The 16,599-nt window shown below is 39.7% G+C and overlaps 1 protein-coding gene across 7 annotated transcripts in view; it reads left to right on the top strand.

The window, feature by feature from the left end:
• Nucleotides 1-16,599, top strand: part of fkbpl (FKBP prolyl isomerase like) — a 56,768-nt gene that overhangs the window by 38,375 nt on the left and 1,794 nt on the right. For 6 of the 7 annotated variants that reach the window (XM_028582299.1, XM_028582298.1, XM_028582292.1 and 3 more), the window contains one exon: nt 16,430-16,597. In XM_028582299.1, coding sequence (XP_028438100.1) covers nt 16,432-16,597 — 166 coding nt within the window. In that variant the 5' untranslated portion in view covers nt 16,430-16,431. Of the gene's footprint in view, nt 1-15,396; nt 15,574-16,429; nt 16,598-16,599 lie in introns of those variants that run through there. The other variant, XM_028582293.1, reaches the window with a different exon arrangement.

The raw sequence follows: 16,599 nt of genomic DNA, 5'->3' as shown, positions 1-16,599 counted from the left end.
CAATCATTTTTCATGCATTTCAAAGCATTTCCTACAGCCATGCTAGTGGCACTGTGAGGCTGTGCTTGGAGCTAAAAGGCTGACGTCAGCATGCTAACATGCTAATTTTAAGATGATACGATGTTGTTAGTTTGTCTCATAAACAAAAGTTTTGGACACAATGAAATTTGGCGGGATGGTAGACGAACAGCCAAGGGATGACCAAAGGATTCCTCATCTGGGGACCATGAATATCTATACTTTTTATGGCACTCTGTCTAAATGTTGAGATATTTCAGTCTAGGCCAAAGTGATGGACGGAACGATATCCCAAGAGCCACGCTGCTAGCATGGCTAAAGAAATCTAATATTCTCTAGTTTGAGGCGGCTTCTACAATGTCAGAATTGTAAGCTTTTCTTTGTCATACGGTATATGATAGCAAAATTAATATGTTTGGGTTTTGGTCAAATAAAACAAGCACCGAAATAATGTGAATGCATGCTACTGTTCAAAACAAGGATGCTACGATGAGTTCATCAACAGGATGTAAGCTAGAGTTTACGAGACATAAACAGATACTCAAGTGACCAGACTATAGCTTCACACCCCAGATGTCCAAACAAATATGCTTACACTACGTCACACATGGCTGTAAAATTAAATTGTGACTCATTTATCAAACAGTCATCATCATCATCATCATCACCATCATCATTGCTGGTAAGAGCTCTCTAAGATTGCTGACACACACTTGAAGCGTGTGCTGTGGGGTCTGTAATTGGTGTGTAATTAGTGTAGTGGTTGACAACATCATTAGGAAGAAACTGTTTGTGGTGTTCAGGCAAGCAAATGAAGAAGTAAGTTCTTGTCTAAGACTATCACACTTTTCTCCTCATTAGAGATTGAAGTGTAATGTCATTTCTACAATTTTGTGGTGTTCTGGTTGTGTCTACGTGTCATAGAGGTCAAAGACAGCTCATCCTGTGGGATCGTCCAAGCCCAGCAGGCATGTCTGAAAAACTCTGCAGCACTGTGAGTCTGTCTCTGGCCTTCAATTTCCTGCCATGTTAAATCCTGGACAGAAGAGCTAGCTTAATTTCAGCTTGGGTGGGATGGACAGCACTTCAATAACTTTTGTGGTGATATTAGCGTGAAATGTCAGCGTAATACCACCAGTACGCAAACATACTCAAAGCTTTTGTCTTGAATGTTTGAGCAATGGCATTATTTGAAGCCTTTTTCACACACACACTGGCTTGCATGAAATAGTGACAACAGTTTACCAGCTCCATAGAATATTTTGTGATTGCCAAGCCCATGTCAAAAAAGCTTCAAGAAACTATCCGCATCCAAATGAAAACATTTTCTTGGTGAAGAACACCAGATTTCACACTATATTTTAACAATAGTTGTGTTGTGGCCGACTGAAGCAGTCCAGTAAAAGCTGGCATATCCTTGGCAGCAGGCTGGCACTTGTCCTGGACTGTCAGAGTGAAATGTTGCCCTTATGTTAGCTCTCAGTAAACTCTACTATCTCTGACTGTGATGGACGGGCCTCTTGTGGTCTTTGGAGATCTAACTTACGCTGCGATACACTGAGGCTGAGATCAGCCTTTGGATTGCTTTAAGGGCCTGGAAGCATCTCCTGGCTTGTTGCTGCCAGGTTTCAGTAGACGGTGAAGATCAGAGAGTTTTCCTTCTTTCGCCCTGTTGCAGTGGTGGAAGAGGTACTCAAATCCTTTACATAAGAAAAAGTGGCAATAAAACAATGTAAAAAATACTCCATTACAAGTAAAAGTCCTGCATTTAAATTCCAACTACAGTAAAAGTATTATCAGCCTAATGTTTTAAATATTTAAAGTAAAAGTAGTCATTCAGCAGAAAATGTATATATTATATTATTATTGTTAATACTGATGCATCAATGCATATTATGCATCTGTTGTAGCTGGTGGAGGTGGAGCTATTTCAACTATTTTACATATTGTAAGTCCATTGGTTCACAACTCAGGGGTCAGCCCCTCCAAAGGGTTCCAAGATAAATATGAAGGGTTGCATGATGATTGACGGGGTAGAGTAGAAGAAAAAATTAAGTTCTGCTACACAAATTTGTTTTAAATATTTTTTATTATTTGCTTTTGGGGGAAATGTTGGATAATTCAACCTCTTTGAGCCACAAAAGATATTTCAGATCTAACCATCGCAGAAGTTTGGAGGGGAAATATCTCTGCTAACAACTTATAGACATCTGAAGGTGATAAGGGGCCCTAAGAAGACACTGCTTTTTTGTTTTATTAAAATACATATCGGCTTGGCCAATTTAGCTCGGCAGTGCATTGTATTTTATAATCTTATGTTTTTAATGTAAATTCTTAATCTAACAAGTAACTAGTAATTTAAGATGTCAAATACATGTAGTCAAAAGTACACTATTTACCTCTGAAATGTTGTGGAGTTGAAGTATAAAGTAGCATTAAATGGAATTAGGGTTAGGGTTAGGGGGACTCCCCTGGGAGTGTCCTGGTTTACATCTGACCTTCCCCACCAACCCTGATCCTCACACACAAATGTTGCAATGCCTGGGCGTCTTACCATGTGCTTCTAATCCAACTCTGAGGTCCTCTTTGGTGGTCTTCTGTCTCTCCGTTCTCCTACAGCTCTCTCACTCAGTCTCCCTTAGCATCCTGCCGCCTTCACTTAACCCCCACCATCGTCCCAAAAGTCACTCGATCATCCAGCTCTACCCCAGTACCATCAACAATTCATCCCTTTCTTCTTCCCAGATATAACATTGCTCATGGATGATCTCTGTCATTGTGCATCAGTTTAAAACAAAAGCAGCTTTTGTGATAATAGTTCATTATTCTGCAAAATTGCAGTTGTCTACAGAAACACCTTTGAGAAATATGTTTATTTGCTTTCTTGTTGAGAATTAGATTAATCAATACAACTCGTGTCGATATGTTGAACACAATCCTGTGGCCAGCAGCTGGTTAGCTTTTCTTGGCACCACTGGAAACAGCTAGCTAAGGATGCAGTTAACAAGTCATTTTCATTATTGATTAATTTTTCAATTTATAGATTCATCGTTTTGTCAGGAAAATGTCAAGTGAAGCAAAAGAGCCAAAGATGTCATTTGCATCCAAAATGCAAATATATTGAATTTAATTTCATACAAGACAAAATGGCATTTTTGTTTATTTTGCCTTGTCTGGATTTTGTATGATGTGTTTTAATTAGGGCTGTCAAAATTAACGCGTTAATTTTTGCGTTAATTTTTTAATATTTAACTCGTTAAAAAAAATTAACGAAATTAACGCAGCTGTGTTTGTTTACTTCATGTGGCGGCTGAGAAACGTAATACGTCTACATAACAGCAGGCGGCGCTACTCTGTATTGTTGCCCGAGTAATGAAAACCGGCAACTGATTGGACGAACGCGTCACATGGGTTTGTTTTCTCCGGAAATCCAAAGCCAGACTGTCATGGCGGCCGTTCAGAATACGATCTCATATTGTTTTAAAATAGTTCACTGAAACATGTTTCTGAAAACATTTTAAGCGAGAAATAGGCCGTGCAGTTGCTGAATCTGTCTTCATTTCAGCTCAACAAGTTCAGTTTAGAAGATTTTTGTCAGATTTTGAGAGACTAGTCACCTCATTCCGCTCGCCATTTCCGGGTGAGTCCCGACTGCCCTGCCGCCGACTGAACATAGGCTCGTTGGAGATGAACTGCGCCTCGCCTGTAAAGTAGACGAGAGCAGGCGACAGCAGCCGGGGACGGTGACAAAAATCTGCTCTCAAGTCAGACAGTTTCTAGCCGTTTCCAGCAGGACTAAGCCAAATTGTTGCTGCTGTTGTTCTGAAAGATATTAAACATTCTGAACTTAGCAGAACCTTTCCTTGTTTGGTTTTTTCTTCATATTTGCAAAGTTAAGTGATTTAGCATTTAAATATCCATTATTATAAGCTTCAGTCTCGATTTAAAAAAGCGATTAATCGTGATTAATTACAACAAATTGTGCAATTAATTAGTTAATTTTTTTTAATCGATTGACAGCCCTAGTTTTAATGTACCCTTTATAATAGCAGTTTTTTCATATGCAAGCCAAAGACATAGTTCTGTCTTAATGCAAGCAAAAGAAGTAGACATTAAAGAATTTTCAATTATTATTTCCAAGAAATAACTTTATCGAAATAGTTGCAGATCATTTTTTTTGTCAATTGACTAATCAATGAATCAACTAATCTTTACATCTCTACAGCTAGCCAGGCTCTGTCCAGAGGTAAAACAAATCTGCCTACCAGCATCTCTAAAGTCCACTAATTCAAATATATCTTGTTTGATTAGTCTGAACAAAATCTGGAGTATAAACACAACAAGATGTAGCCTTACGCTGGGTTATGTGCTGGACTATTTCTTGGCCAGACCAGGGACTTTGTGAGTTTTCCTTTTCATATTATGGCATCTTCATGTAGTCAGATTGAGCAACAAGAGGAGTTTTTGCACTACAAGATAGCCCAAATGACAGACTGTGACAGAATTTACATGGTGTTGCATATTACAAATTAAAGGTCTTGTAAATCTTGCAGACTGCCTTATCGACCTGCTCTCTGTGGAATTTGAAACAGACGCTTGCTTGCTCGTTCAGTGTGTATGTGTGCATCTGTGCCCTGTAGCAGACTGTTCGCAGGGGAAACACATTAAGCGGTTTCACTGATCAAGCTGATATGACTGGAGATGAAAGAACGGAGCGGGAACTTGTCCCCCCCTCCCGGTGCTGCTGCTGCGAGCTGTCAGCAACAATACTCGCTTAGTCTGCTCATGTTATCATTAAAACTGTATGTCAATTTAACACTGCTGCTTACAAGGCAGAATAAATTACAAAGGAGATATGATCAGAGTAGATATCATTGATTTGGATGTGGGTGTTTGTGAAGCACATGATATGAATTCAGTTTTCAAGATGAGGAATTTCACAAGGTTTTTATAAACGTCTCCAGAATGAGAACAATGAACAGCAAAGAACGGGAAGGAGGAGAGCAGAGGAGTGACTGATTGCAGGGCATCAGACCAAATGGGAACCAGAGACTGTGAGATGTCAGAACTACTATAGATTTATACTTTACCTGCTCCCCTGAGATCTGCCACACATACACCCACTCCAAGCAGAACAAAAGAGGGGGGAGACGAAAAGTATGGGCACAGAGTCATAGGTCAAACGGTGCGAGAGGATTAGTAAAAGAGGCCTACAAAGATGAGTAAGAGATGGAGGACCAAAGAGTGAGAGGGCTGGGTTGGAGGAGAAAACAGCAAAATCAGCTGGGTCTTATTTAGAGCAACCTTTTGTACTCTGAAAGGAGCCATGTGCACCCGCATGTACATCTGCCCTCCGCATGTTGGACTGCAATGGGTGGGCTGCCCTTTTCTGCCTTAGCACTCTCCTCACACTGCCCTATATCTTTGGTCAGACAAGTCTTTGCATACTGAAACTGAAACGGCACTTTCAAGGAAGGTATTGATACTGATACTTCCCCAATGAAAGTCATACTAAGGAAATTAAGTTGCTCTTGGATAGCGTAACACATTTTGCCCATTCAGAAGATCTGCAGCATCCCTGCTGCATATGCTCAAGCATATAGGATCCTTGGACTGGCCTTGAACATCAGGAACACACAAGTTTTCCATTAGCCGCCACCGCATGCCACTGATTCCCCTCCAGTAATACACATTGACAATACTGGCCTTGAAAGGTGGATCCCTACCTTGGCAGCTTCCTCTGTCCATAGCTGACTTTTTTTTAATATTATGTTTTTGGGCTTTGGGTGGCGACGTGCAGCAATGGGCGGTGGGTCAGACTCGAACCCACAGCCGCTTTGAAGGACTCAGCCTACATGGGGCGCACACTCTACTGGGTGAGCTAGATGTCGCCCACCAGAGCTGATATTTAAAAATACATCATCATGTCAGCTGTGCCGGTGAGGCCTTTGCAAAACTGAGGAGGAAAGTGTTTGAGACCTGGGACTTACACGTGAGAAAGGTTGTTCTTCCAACTCTACTGTATGGAACAGAGACCTAGGCCACAGGTAGTTGACACATCAGAGTACTACCAGAAGGGAAGTCTCTGGGATACATACATCAGGCTTCACAAAAAATATTTAACAACTGTCTAAATGAATATGAATATGCACATACAATTCAATGCATTTCATTTCATTTACTAGGCTTTTCTCAATAGCTCCTTCCTTATATTGTGGTGGACAACATTAGTGGCCAATATCCACATTAAATAAGAAAAGTCAGCATTCTGGTTTACTATATCCAAGACATTCCAGTGCTGGCATGCTATTTCTTCGAGCCACTGGCCAGTGGGCAACTTACCTCCACCCAAATACGGCCCTTGTCTGATAGACTTGGTTGTCCCACCACAGGCAGCTTGTTGAGATTGCTGCATGAAACCACCAAGTGTAATTGACAGACACATGACAGCTAACAGACCACGGAGTTGCTAACTGCTACTTTGACTGGAAGCTTGTCTGAGTTAAAGCCCCTCACCCCCTCCATGTACCTCAGACCCTGATCCAAACCTAACTCCTATATGTATAAATAGATCACAGCCGGCCAGGTAATTTCTGAATCCTGACATTTGTTTCTTTTCACTGGCCAACTTAGCCTATCTCTCGCACTTTCTCCCAATCTCTGCCTCTCCTGCTCTCTCTCAACACGCGGTGAGTTAACTCACATTTTAAGAAAGATGCGAGTGTGGGTGTGCCTCACCTGTGCAGTTAACTCTGAGCAGCTGATACATCTCTTAGGTTAAGCCTCCAAGCCTCACAGACAAGGTCTCTCCTAAACACAGCTGTAAAATCTTTATGGCTATGTCAACCAAACGTTAACATCAAACCTTAAAGGCTGCATCAGCTGACTGTAGATCAGCTGCACAGAGATTACTTGCTTGATATTCTCGGATAATCTTCTGCAGATATCTGACAAGAGTGAGCACATAGATTTATCATCTATGGGAAATTGTGGATATAATAGCGTGCAAGCTGTTTGACATGACATGAGCAGGTGTGTGTGTGTGTGTGTGTGTGTGTGTGTGTGTGTGTGTGTGTGTGTGTGTGTGTGTGTGTGTGTGTGTGTGTGTACTTATGGCGGTTACTCAATGGTGGTGGTATATACCAAGTAACTGGCTTTATCTAAGAGGTATTAAAAGGTCACATGGACTGCCAGACTGTATGTAGGTATGACTGTTCAAGGAGAAGCATATCCAGATGTGTGCTAGTATGCATGCGTGCGGAGGCCTAATGGCCCACAGTGACTTTCTCTGATCACATACACAACACAGCAAAAGAACACATGAAAGCTCTGTCAAAAGAAACTCCTCAGGCTCCCTCACAGGAAGACCTTATTACAGCGTGTGCATCGATAAAAATGGCCCCCCCATCTGCCCTGTGGCTTCCGATAGCCATCTCCTCCCCTCAGTTGGTTCCTACTCAAGCTTCTCAGGTCCGACTGTACAACTGGCCCCTAGAGAAACAACATAATGGAGTTAAGCACTCTGTTTATGCTCCAGATAATACACATTTAAACACACTTAATGCCAGATTCCCTTTATTGCTGGTAAGCACACACATATTAGCATGCTGTGTTTTAAATGTGTTCAGTAATGGCAAAATAGCAGCACCCTTTGTGTGTGTTTGTGTGTCTGCGGGAGGGAGCAGATTTAATCATGTCATATGGTCACACTAAAGTAAGAGAGGCCAGGGGATTCTGTTTGGTTTGTCACAAAAATAATAATTATTATTAATGTACAGTGTGAGAAGACAGACCATTTTTTGGGGGCAAATTCTATTTTTTAAAACATTTTAACAGCCATATTTTTGGTGATTAAAAGCTGCAGGTAAAGCAGACAATATAGGATAGCTCTTTTTCCTTCCTTCCTTCCCAAGGCTATTTTGCAGAGGCACCGTACCTGCGTCCGGCCATGTGTCACATGGCTTAGCGACGATTGTTATTGGTTTAAAGAAATGCCAATAAACCAGAGCATGTTTTTCTCCTATTCCAGAATGTTGTGTGGACTAGCCAAACCTTCCTCCGCAGCACTGTGGATCTGGCAATGCAAGACTACTATGTTACAAATTACAAGCAATAAAACACTGTACAGAAAGGTACATCTATTTACTGTATGTTACAATATTACTATTTTTGAAAGCAAAAAGTATAATTAAAGAAGAAATAGGACAAAATTAAACAGTATGAGCATTATTAAAAGGTGCATCATCCGGAAAGTAGTACATGCGATTAAAACAGCAGGAATAGCAGTTAACAATGGGGGATTGAGTTTGAGATATTTGACAACTATGCATGATAATAATCTTGGTCAGTGTCCAGCAATAAGACAGGAGTTGTATAGACTTGTGGCCGCAAGGAGAAAGGATCTCCTGTGGCATTCAGTGGTGCACCTTAGTGGTAACAGTCTGTTGCTGAAGGTGCTCTTGTGTTCATCCAGAAAGCTATAAAGGAGGTTAGAATTATTGCCCATGGTAGCTTGAGCATTGATGTGTGAGCAGAAACATCATTAATGCTCCCTCTCTGTCCTCAAAAAACATCAATCATATAGTTTTTAATAGCAGCCCCATTTCACAGTTAATCATGGGCTTAACAGTTTTAGGAGAGCATGACTTAAATGTGCATGATGCAGTGTAACATGCCTTTGTGCATGTTACACTGCATCTAACACATAATGATGCAATACTATGTCTTGTTACCCTGGGAGTTAAACTGAGAGCCTGTTTTTTCCCCTTGCAGTTGGAGCAATCTCATCATGACATTATAATATAGATGAATGGCCCTGACCTGGCAGACTCTGCTCCATCACTGCTAATGGAAGAAAAAATTCATACTTCACTGCTTATGCAACTTTGCTGGCAAACCAGTCTGAATTACAAGGCCATGCACCAAGAAAGGCTTTCTTCTTTTTTATTGATCGGCCTTAATGCAGTACTCACATGACAGTGATTGATACAATATGCCACATGTGTTGGTGCCACAAGTGGTAGAGTGATAACTTTCACCCTCCCTAGATCTGTCTCTCTTGACCCTATTGTTTCAGTAGCTCTAATTAGCCTCAGGATCAGCCTTGATCCCCACTTGACCTGAAAACCTCAATAAATCAAACTCCTCTGGACTGGCAGCTCATTGGTACAGTACAGCATTTGGCCAAATACACCTCACAATACAACAGGAAATGGTGGAGTAATTCAGATGTCAGATGCTGTCGTTTGAGGTTTTGGTTTGAGCTCGTTCGGCTCAAATTCAACATTAAACTTTTGAGCACAGTCCAGCGGAGGAGTCTTAATGATCCTTTACTTTATCTAGTCTACAAATGCTGAGTGTACCACTTAGAATAAAGCCTCTGCCGTTATACTGAGTTTACATAGTGAAGTCCAAACCTGTTGTCAGTGTATCTAACTATGAACAACAAACAGCCCAGAGGGAGAAAAACTAGCTACAGTTAAAGTACATGACACGCTCACACCTACATGCACGGACAACATTATGTGGAGCGGGCCCTCTCGCTGTGAGGGATAAACACCCCGTCGTGTGGTCGTGGAGGTTGTGTGTGTGTGTGTGTGTGTGTGTGTGTGTGTGTGTGTGTGTTGTGTGTTAGGGAATGTGTGATGGAGGGATTACAGGCGAGCTTCTTTCATTAGGAAAAAACAAACACCAACACATTCAGAATGGTAGTAAAGCTTCAATGTTTAGCGTTTGCGGTGGGTAGAATGGGTTTGTAGCCTGCTTTCTATTCCTATTAAGAAGATGGCTACCATATCATTAATTAAAAGGAAAGTATATCAATGTATCACCTTCTCTCTCGTTCTCCCTCTCAGCCAGTAAATTGTGTTGATAGTCTCTGTGGTGGGCTTTACATTCTCAGTTAGTTCCGCTGTGTGATCATGCCGGTGGTCGGTCCATCTTTATCCTCGTGGGAAAAGACTCCACCCAAATCCACTTCCATCTATCCATCCATCCATCCATCCCTTTTATCTCCTCTTCTTCAATCTGGAACATTGCTCTATTTTGTTCACCTGTCATACTCCACCTTTTCCCTGAATGACGCATGTTGGGCCCAACTTCTGGCAGGGTGCAACACCATTTCTTCTGGCAAAACATCGCTGGGATATATGCTTCTGAACTTACCCACTGGGATGTTTCACAAGAGGCTAGCTGGGAACTCGGAGGGAGCCAAGAGGAAGGTGAAGGGGATGGAAGGAGAGGAAAAGATAGGAGATAGAGATGATATGGGTAACACATTGAAGAGAATTAAAGAAGTGAAGGTTCTAGTTTGTGTGTGAGACAGTTATTTAATCAATCAATCAATCAAACTTTATTTCTATAGCACATTTCATACAAGTTAATGTAACACAATGTGCTTCGTACAAAAGCGACATAAAATAATACTTTGTTCAATTATACAGAGTAAAATATACAAAACATGTATCAAACATGCACGTGCACAGACACACACACACACACACACAAACCAAAGATCAACAGTGAACAGCGACAAACTCAGTTATTCATAGACTTTTGTAAAAAGTAAGGTTTTTAGCCTTTTTTTAAAAGTGTTCAGTGTGGAAGCTTCTCTCAGTTCCACTGGCAGGGTGTTCCATATCACTGGGGCATAGACACAGAGAGCAGCCTCCCCTGCTCTCGAGTTACAGCGAGGGGTGATTAAGAGATCGCTGCCTGTGGATCTGAGAGTTCTCGCTGGTTCATATCTAACGAGCATGTCTCTAATATACTGAGGTGCATTGAGAGCTTTATATACTAGGAGCAGAATCTTAAAGTAAATTCTAGCCTTGACTGGGAGCCATTGTAAAAGTCTAAGGACAGGTGTAATATGTTCAAACTTCTTTGTTCCTGTCAGAACACGTGCAGCCGCATTTTGAATTAATTGTAGTCGCTGCACAGCTGATTTTGTGACTTGATTGATATGACGCTTGAAGTTTAAATTACCGTCTAATATTACACCCAGATTTCTGGCTTCCCTTTTGCTCTCCAGAGACAGAGAACTGAGATGAACCGCAGTTTTCTGTCTCTGAGCCTTAGCACCAAAGATAAGTATTTCAGTTTTATCCTTATTTAGTTGTAGGAAGTTCTCTGACATCCACATATTGATATCATAAATACAATTAATGAGGGCGTGTATGGGATGCACATATTGAGAGAAATGTTGGGAAGACTCTAAGAAGAAGGATGATTGTGAGGTGCATACACTTTGCTTCATTTTTTTCTCATAAATGTATAATGGCAGTCAAAAGTATTTTAAAGCTCTAGAGACTTAATTGAAAATGAATTTCAAATGTAGTACAATTAGAAAAAATAAACATTTTGAAAGAGTGAATTTAAATTTTTTTTGACAATTACTGTATAACTAGTATTACTGTACTAAGCACCTGTAGCAGACAACATATCTTGCATTTGATACTATTTATTTTAATATAGCATGTCCTTTATTGGCTTACCTTTTCTGTGCACCTGCATTTAATTCAGCACTAATTAGGAGTGCCGTTAGAATGTGAAAGCTTGCCATTCTCTTAATACAAAGATTTGGGTATTTGTTGTAACACTACATTAATACACTCACCAGTCATTAATAGGTGGAGAAAATGCTCAACTGAAAAATGGCAATATGTGCTCTCACTGGAAAAAACAACTGAAAAACTACTGTGAGTTATATTACAAATAGGATAACTAGAAAACAACAAATGTTTGCCCAATCTTAATGTTAAAAACATAGACAGTCAATTTTAATACAAACATTTGAATATCTACAATCCAAAACAAAAGATCTGGAATGAATACTGACATTGTCAAACTTTGAGAGAAAGGTGTTGATTGGAGTCTAGTTTGTGCAGTCAAGCATTGCATTAAAGTGTGTTACAAATGCTTATCCTTGCTCTTTTGCTTTTTTTCAACATTAAGCCTAACCCTAACCCTAAATTTCACAAAAAATTATATATATTTCAAGACTTTTATTTTGGTTTGCATTATGTTTACTTTCATTTCAATTAAAAAATAAACAACTAAAAAGTCATTCTTTTCAGTATATCTACTTTATGCCTATCCCTCACATAAATAGTGTTAAAATATCAGGTGTTCAAAAAATGTTGCTTCGTCAGCGTTATCTCTATAAATTAATTTATTCCAGAGGATTAGACACAGTTGAGGACCAGCCTTATATCCTCTCTTATTATTCCTTCCAGATAAAACACATTTTCTCCTTTTCTTTTTGTCCATATGTGGCTGGAGCTGAGTGCATGTGTGCCCAGTACGTTTGGGAGTAACTGTTTGCTACAAGCGTTATGATGCACATGCTGTAAATCTGCTAAAGTTTATGAACATTTGGGTTACATCACCCAGCCAGTGATTCTGACTACATTGCACACTCTATGTAACTATACCTTTCCAAGTTATGTCATGTGTGTATATTACTGGGAAGAGAGAGACCCCTACTGAAAAGTTATTTTCTTACAGTAAATAATGAAACAACTAAACTGGCTAGGTATATACAGTCTGTGGCAGTGAAAGTATAACCCAGAAGAAGAAATACAGCAGCATATTTTTCTGATTATACTGTATCTCAGCTGCTAGAAAAATTATATAGGCTCATGCTTAAATACAGGCTTGAATTGACATAATTTACCATCACCCAAGTGCTGGTTCCTCATAGAGTGCCCTTTGAAATGTAGTCTTATTGGTTTGTCCTATTTTCACCATCTTTGTGCACCTGTTTATTCATGTGAGTGACTGCAGCTCGTTTTGCTCTGTATGGAGAACTGCATGTCATATCACATGTAATGTTGTTTGTAACTACAGCTTTCCTCCTCTTTACCTAGTTGTTCTTGGTGGAGTCTCTACAAAGAGCATCTCTGTTATATGTAAGATGACCGCGATGACGGTGATGCCTGCAAATCAGATTAAGATGTTTCACTGCAGCACTTCTATTCTGTCATATCATATGTTCTACTTTATGTTTTATTTTAGTATCACAATGTTTTCTGCCCATTCTGAACTATAGCCCAACCGATACCAGATTTTTTAGGCCAATAGTGATATCTATATTTGGAAGTTTAAACATTCAGATAACTATATGGGCTGAAAGCAATTTTTTTAAACAAATACATAACATCTCACACAGTAACAACATCCCTTAGATTTTTGTTTTAAATTGTGACCAAGATAAATACTGAACGGATTATTTTGCAACACAGTGCAAAGAAAAAAACCATCACATATAGGCTACATAATTCTTTTTAGTATAATTTAGCAAGCTGTGACCATACAACATCATCATACTCTGGGCATGTCCTTTCCATTCAGTTTGCTTTATGAGTCAGCTCAACAAATTTAGATCATGGCTAAATACTGCCACCTACTGACATATAATAGCACAGCAGGACATGAAAATGGACAACCTGAACAAACGTAGTGGTCACACAAAAAAACAGAAAGGTCTCATGTAGATCAAATAATTACTTGACAAATCGTGTATGAATATACATTTTTTACTTAGAAAAACCCTTTTTTAGCATCACAGAGACATTTTTGTAAATGATCTCAACCTCGTTTGTCTTTCCTGTACTGCAATGTCTTGTAACTTATCGAGCGACATATACACCAACACTGATATATCTGCAATACACACTGACAACAACCCAACAGTCATACAAAGCCAATAACTTTCTGTCCAGTATTTTACAAGCATATGAAGTTTGCTGATGAGATTTCTGTCATGGTGGCTTCCAGTATAAGGAAGAAAATGTATTTAATTCATTGTTTCACGATGTAAGGATACACTTGGAACTTTTTGAAGGATTTTGTGAAGCCTTCCATGAGATTCACCTCTATATACCTAATACTAAAACATGCATGGCTATCCAGTGATGCAATCTCATTAGTGTAGCAAGTTTATTACCTCGTCTCATGCCCATCAAGGGTCAAACAGGCCCCATATAAGAGGACAGATTGCATCTCAGATGACCTTCCTTTCTGTCTGTCCCCTGTACACACAAACACACACACACACACACACACACACACACACACACACACACACACACACACACACACACACACGTTGGTTGCTCAGTGGGGTATTCCTCTGATAGACCTAATGGTCTCTAGTGTTCAAAAGATAGAGGCCTAACTCATTCTGACAGGACAGATTAACACACAGGCCTCAAGCACGAGTGGACCAAGTCAAAGGTCAATACACACAGAGAGAGATGTAAACTGTTTGTGTGTGTGTGTGTGTGTGTGTGTGTGTGTGCATGTGTTTGAGAGTCAAAGATTGAGCTACAAAACCCATTTTCTCGAGGATTTATGAAGTCAGCCTCAAGCTTTCATGAAATAATATGAAGTTTCTGACTACTTTTATATGTAATAGGCAGTGATGGAGAACCCAAGTCCTGGACTCGGACTTGAGTCGCTAGCTCTGGACTTGTGACTCAAACTCAGGTAATGGTGACTCGACTCGGACTCTTCTTTGATGACTCAGACTTGGACTTGAACACTGGGGACTCAAGGCTTGACTCGGATTAGACAGTTGGTGACTCGACACTGGCCTACACTACATTGTTGGCCCATAATTCACCAAGTATCAATAAAAAACAGCTTTAAGCATATTCTTCTTTAGTTTTAGTTTAAGTATTGAGAATATTGACTGTGTTGAATGTGCTCAAAGATCATTTGACACACAAAACGCTAAACAGATTTAGATTACATTCACGTTGCATATAAAAAAAATCAGACATGATATTTTTGCATGTGTTGAGAAAAGAGTGGGCTATATACTGTATGTTATTACTGTAGGCAGAAATCAGGTAAGAAAATTCATGTGTGGCAGGGTTGCCTCAGTGGTCGAGCAGGCGCACATATACTGAGAGGTTTATGTCTCGACGCAGAGGTCAAGGGTTCGAATCCAACCTGTGACAATTTGCTGCATGTCTTCCCCCTCTCTCTCTCCACTTTTTCACCTAGCTGTCCTGTCAAAAATTAAAGGCGGAAAAGCCCCCCCCCCCCAAAAACAATTTTAAAGAAAATGCATGTGTGACCCAAACAAAACATTATTTGCGGCAGAAATCAACTTCACTAAGAGTTAAGACCAATAACAGTCTGTGTTTCAGGATGTTTTTACTGTATAGACAACTTTCTCTTTATTTGCTACCATTTCAAAATCAGTTTTGTCTCCTGAGCAGCAAGCTTAAGATGGGTGAAAGGAAATGTGTAGAGATGTACAATTTATTTGAAAGAAATTAGATGACACACTGGTAAAGCTATTTTTACGTATGCATTAAACGTTGATAGGAAAATACACGAGGTTTACACTCCGGTTCAGTGGGTGGCGGTAATGCTACGAGCTGGCCTCGCAGCCGTCATTACACCATGCATTACACAGACGAAGAAGTAGAGGTTGGAGAAGGCAAAAAAGACGAAAGCGTTTGTTTATATCTTCTGACCATCTGACAGTTTATTTGTTACCGATTGAGGGGATAGCTAATACTTCATGTCAGACTTGTGTATGAGGTAAGATATGCCTTTAATTTCGTAGAGTATTTAACTAGCTACGTTACTACAGCTCAGGTTATGTAGAATAAGGACATTCAGTTGCTTTGACTTGCCAGCTAACGTTATCTGATGCTATCTAAAGCTGTTGCTTGTTGTTAGCCACTGCTTTATCGGGTTATTGTTAGTTACGTTAATGTAACGTTACTTGGTGAAATAGTGTATGTTGTAGCTACGGTCACGCTGAAACTACCAACAACCCATTGTTTTAATGCAAGTTAGCCTACTTAACTTTCACTATTGAATAATTAATATGAAATAATAACTAACATTAGCTTGGTAATGTAACAATAGTTAACTACATGGTTGTAACTCAACTCTGAGTGCTAACAGACTAGCCTGGATTATACTTTTCTTGTCTTTTTATTGAACATTGTGAACAGACAGACGTTCCGCAGGTCAGGCATTCTTATATAATTAAAGATTCCAGTGTGTAAAAAAAGTAGATACCAATCAAATGAAATATGAAGAAGCAAATAAATTAAATAAAACAAACGGGGTATCTAGACATAATAAATAAAAAATAGCATCAATAGAGTCAATATACCATCATCGTGGGCTACAGAATTTTTACTTTTTTAAATAAGCGTTCGCTTTTTTCATTTGTCATACGACTTAATGTATCCATGTACAAATTGAATTCAACCAAAATGTTAAAGTTTGGGAAGGACTAATAGAATCTTGCCTTGTGTATGTGAAATGTACCAGCTATAAGTATAAGAGTTGTACATTCCCTCAGGATAATGCATTCAAATAGATGTCTGAACAGAAAATATGATAATCTTTTATTTATGTCTTAATATTTTTATGTTTGCAGGGATGGATGCTGTTCACCCTTTTGAAACACTGCACGGCAACGGTGATCATGATGGTGTTGAGGTCACCTCCTGGGTGTCGGTGTGTCCAAGAGGCCTCTGGAAAGTCCAGCAAAAGCTGACACACAAAGGGAGTCGACAGACCGTCTCTTATTCTGGAGATGATGCATGT

Source organism: Perca flavescens, chromosome 7 (assembly GCF_004354835.1).
Source record: "Perca flavescens isolate YP-PL-M2 chromosome 7, PFLA_1.0, whole genome shotgun sequence".
In the NCBI taxonomy this organism is placed as follows: Eukaryota; Metazoa; Chordata; class Actinopteri; order Perciformes; family Percidae; genus Perca; species Perca flavescens.
This window is presented reverse-complemented; position numbering and strand designations above follow the sequence as displayed.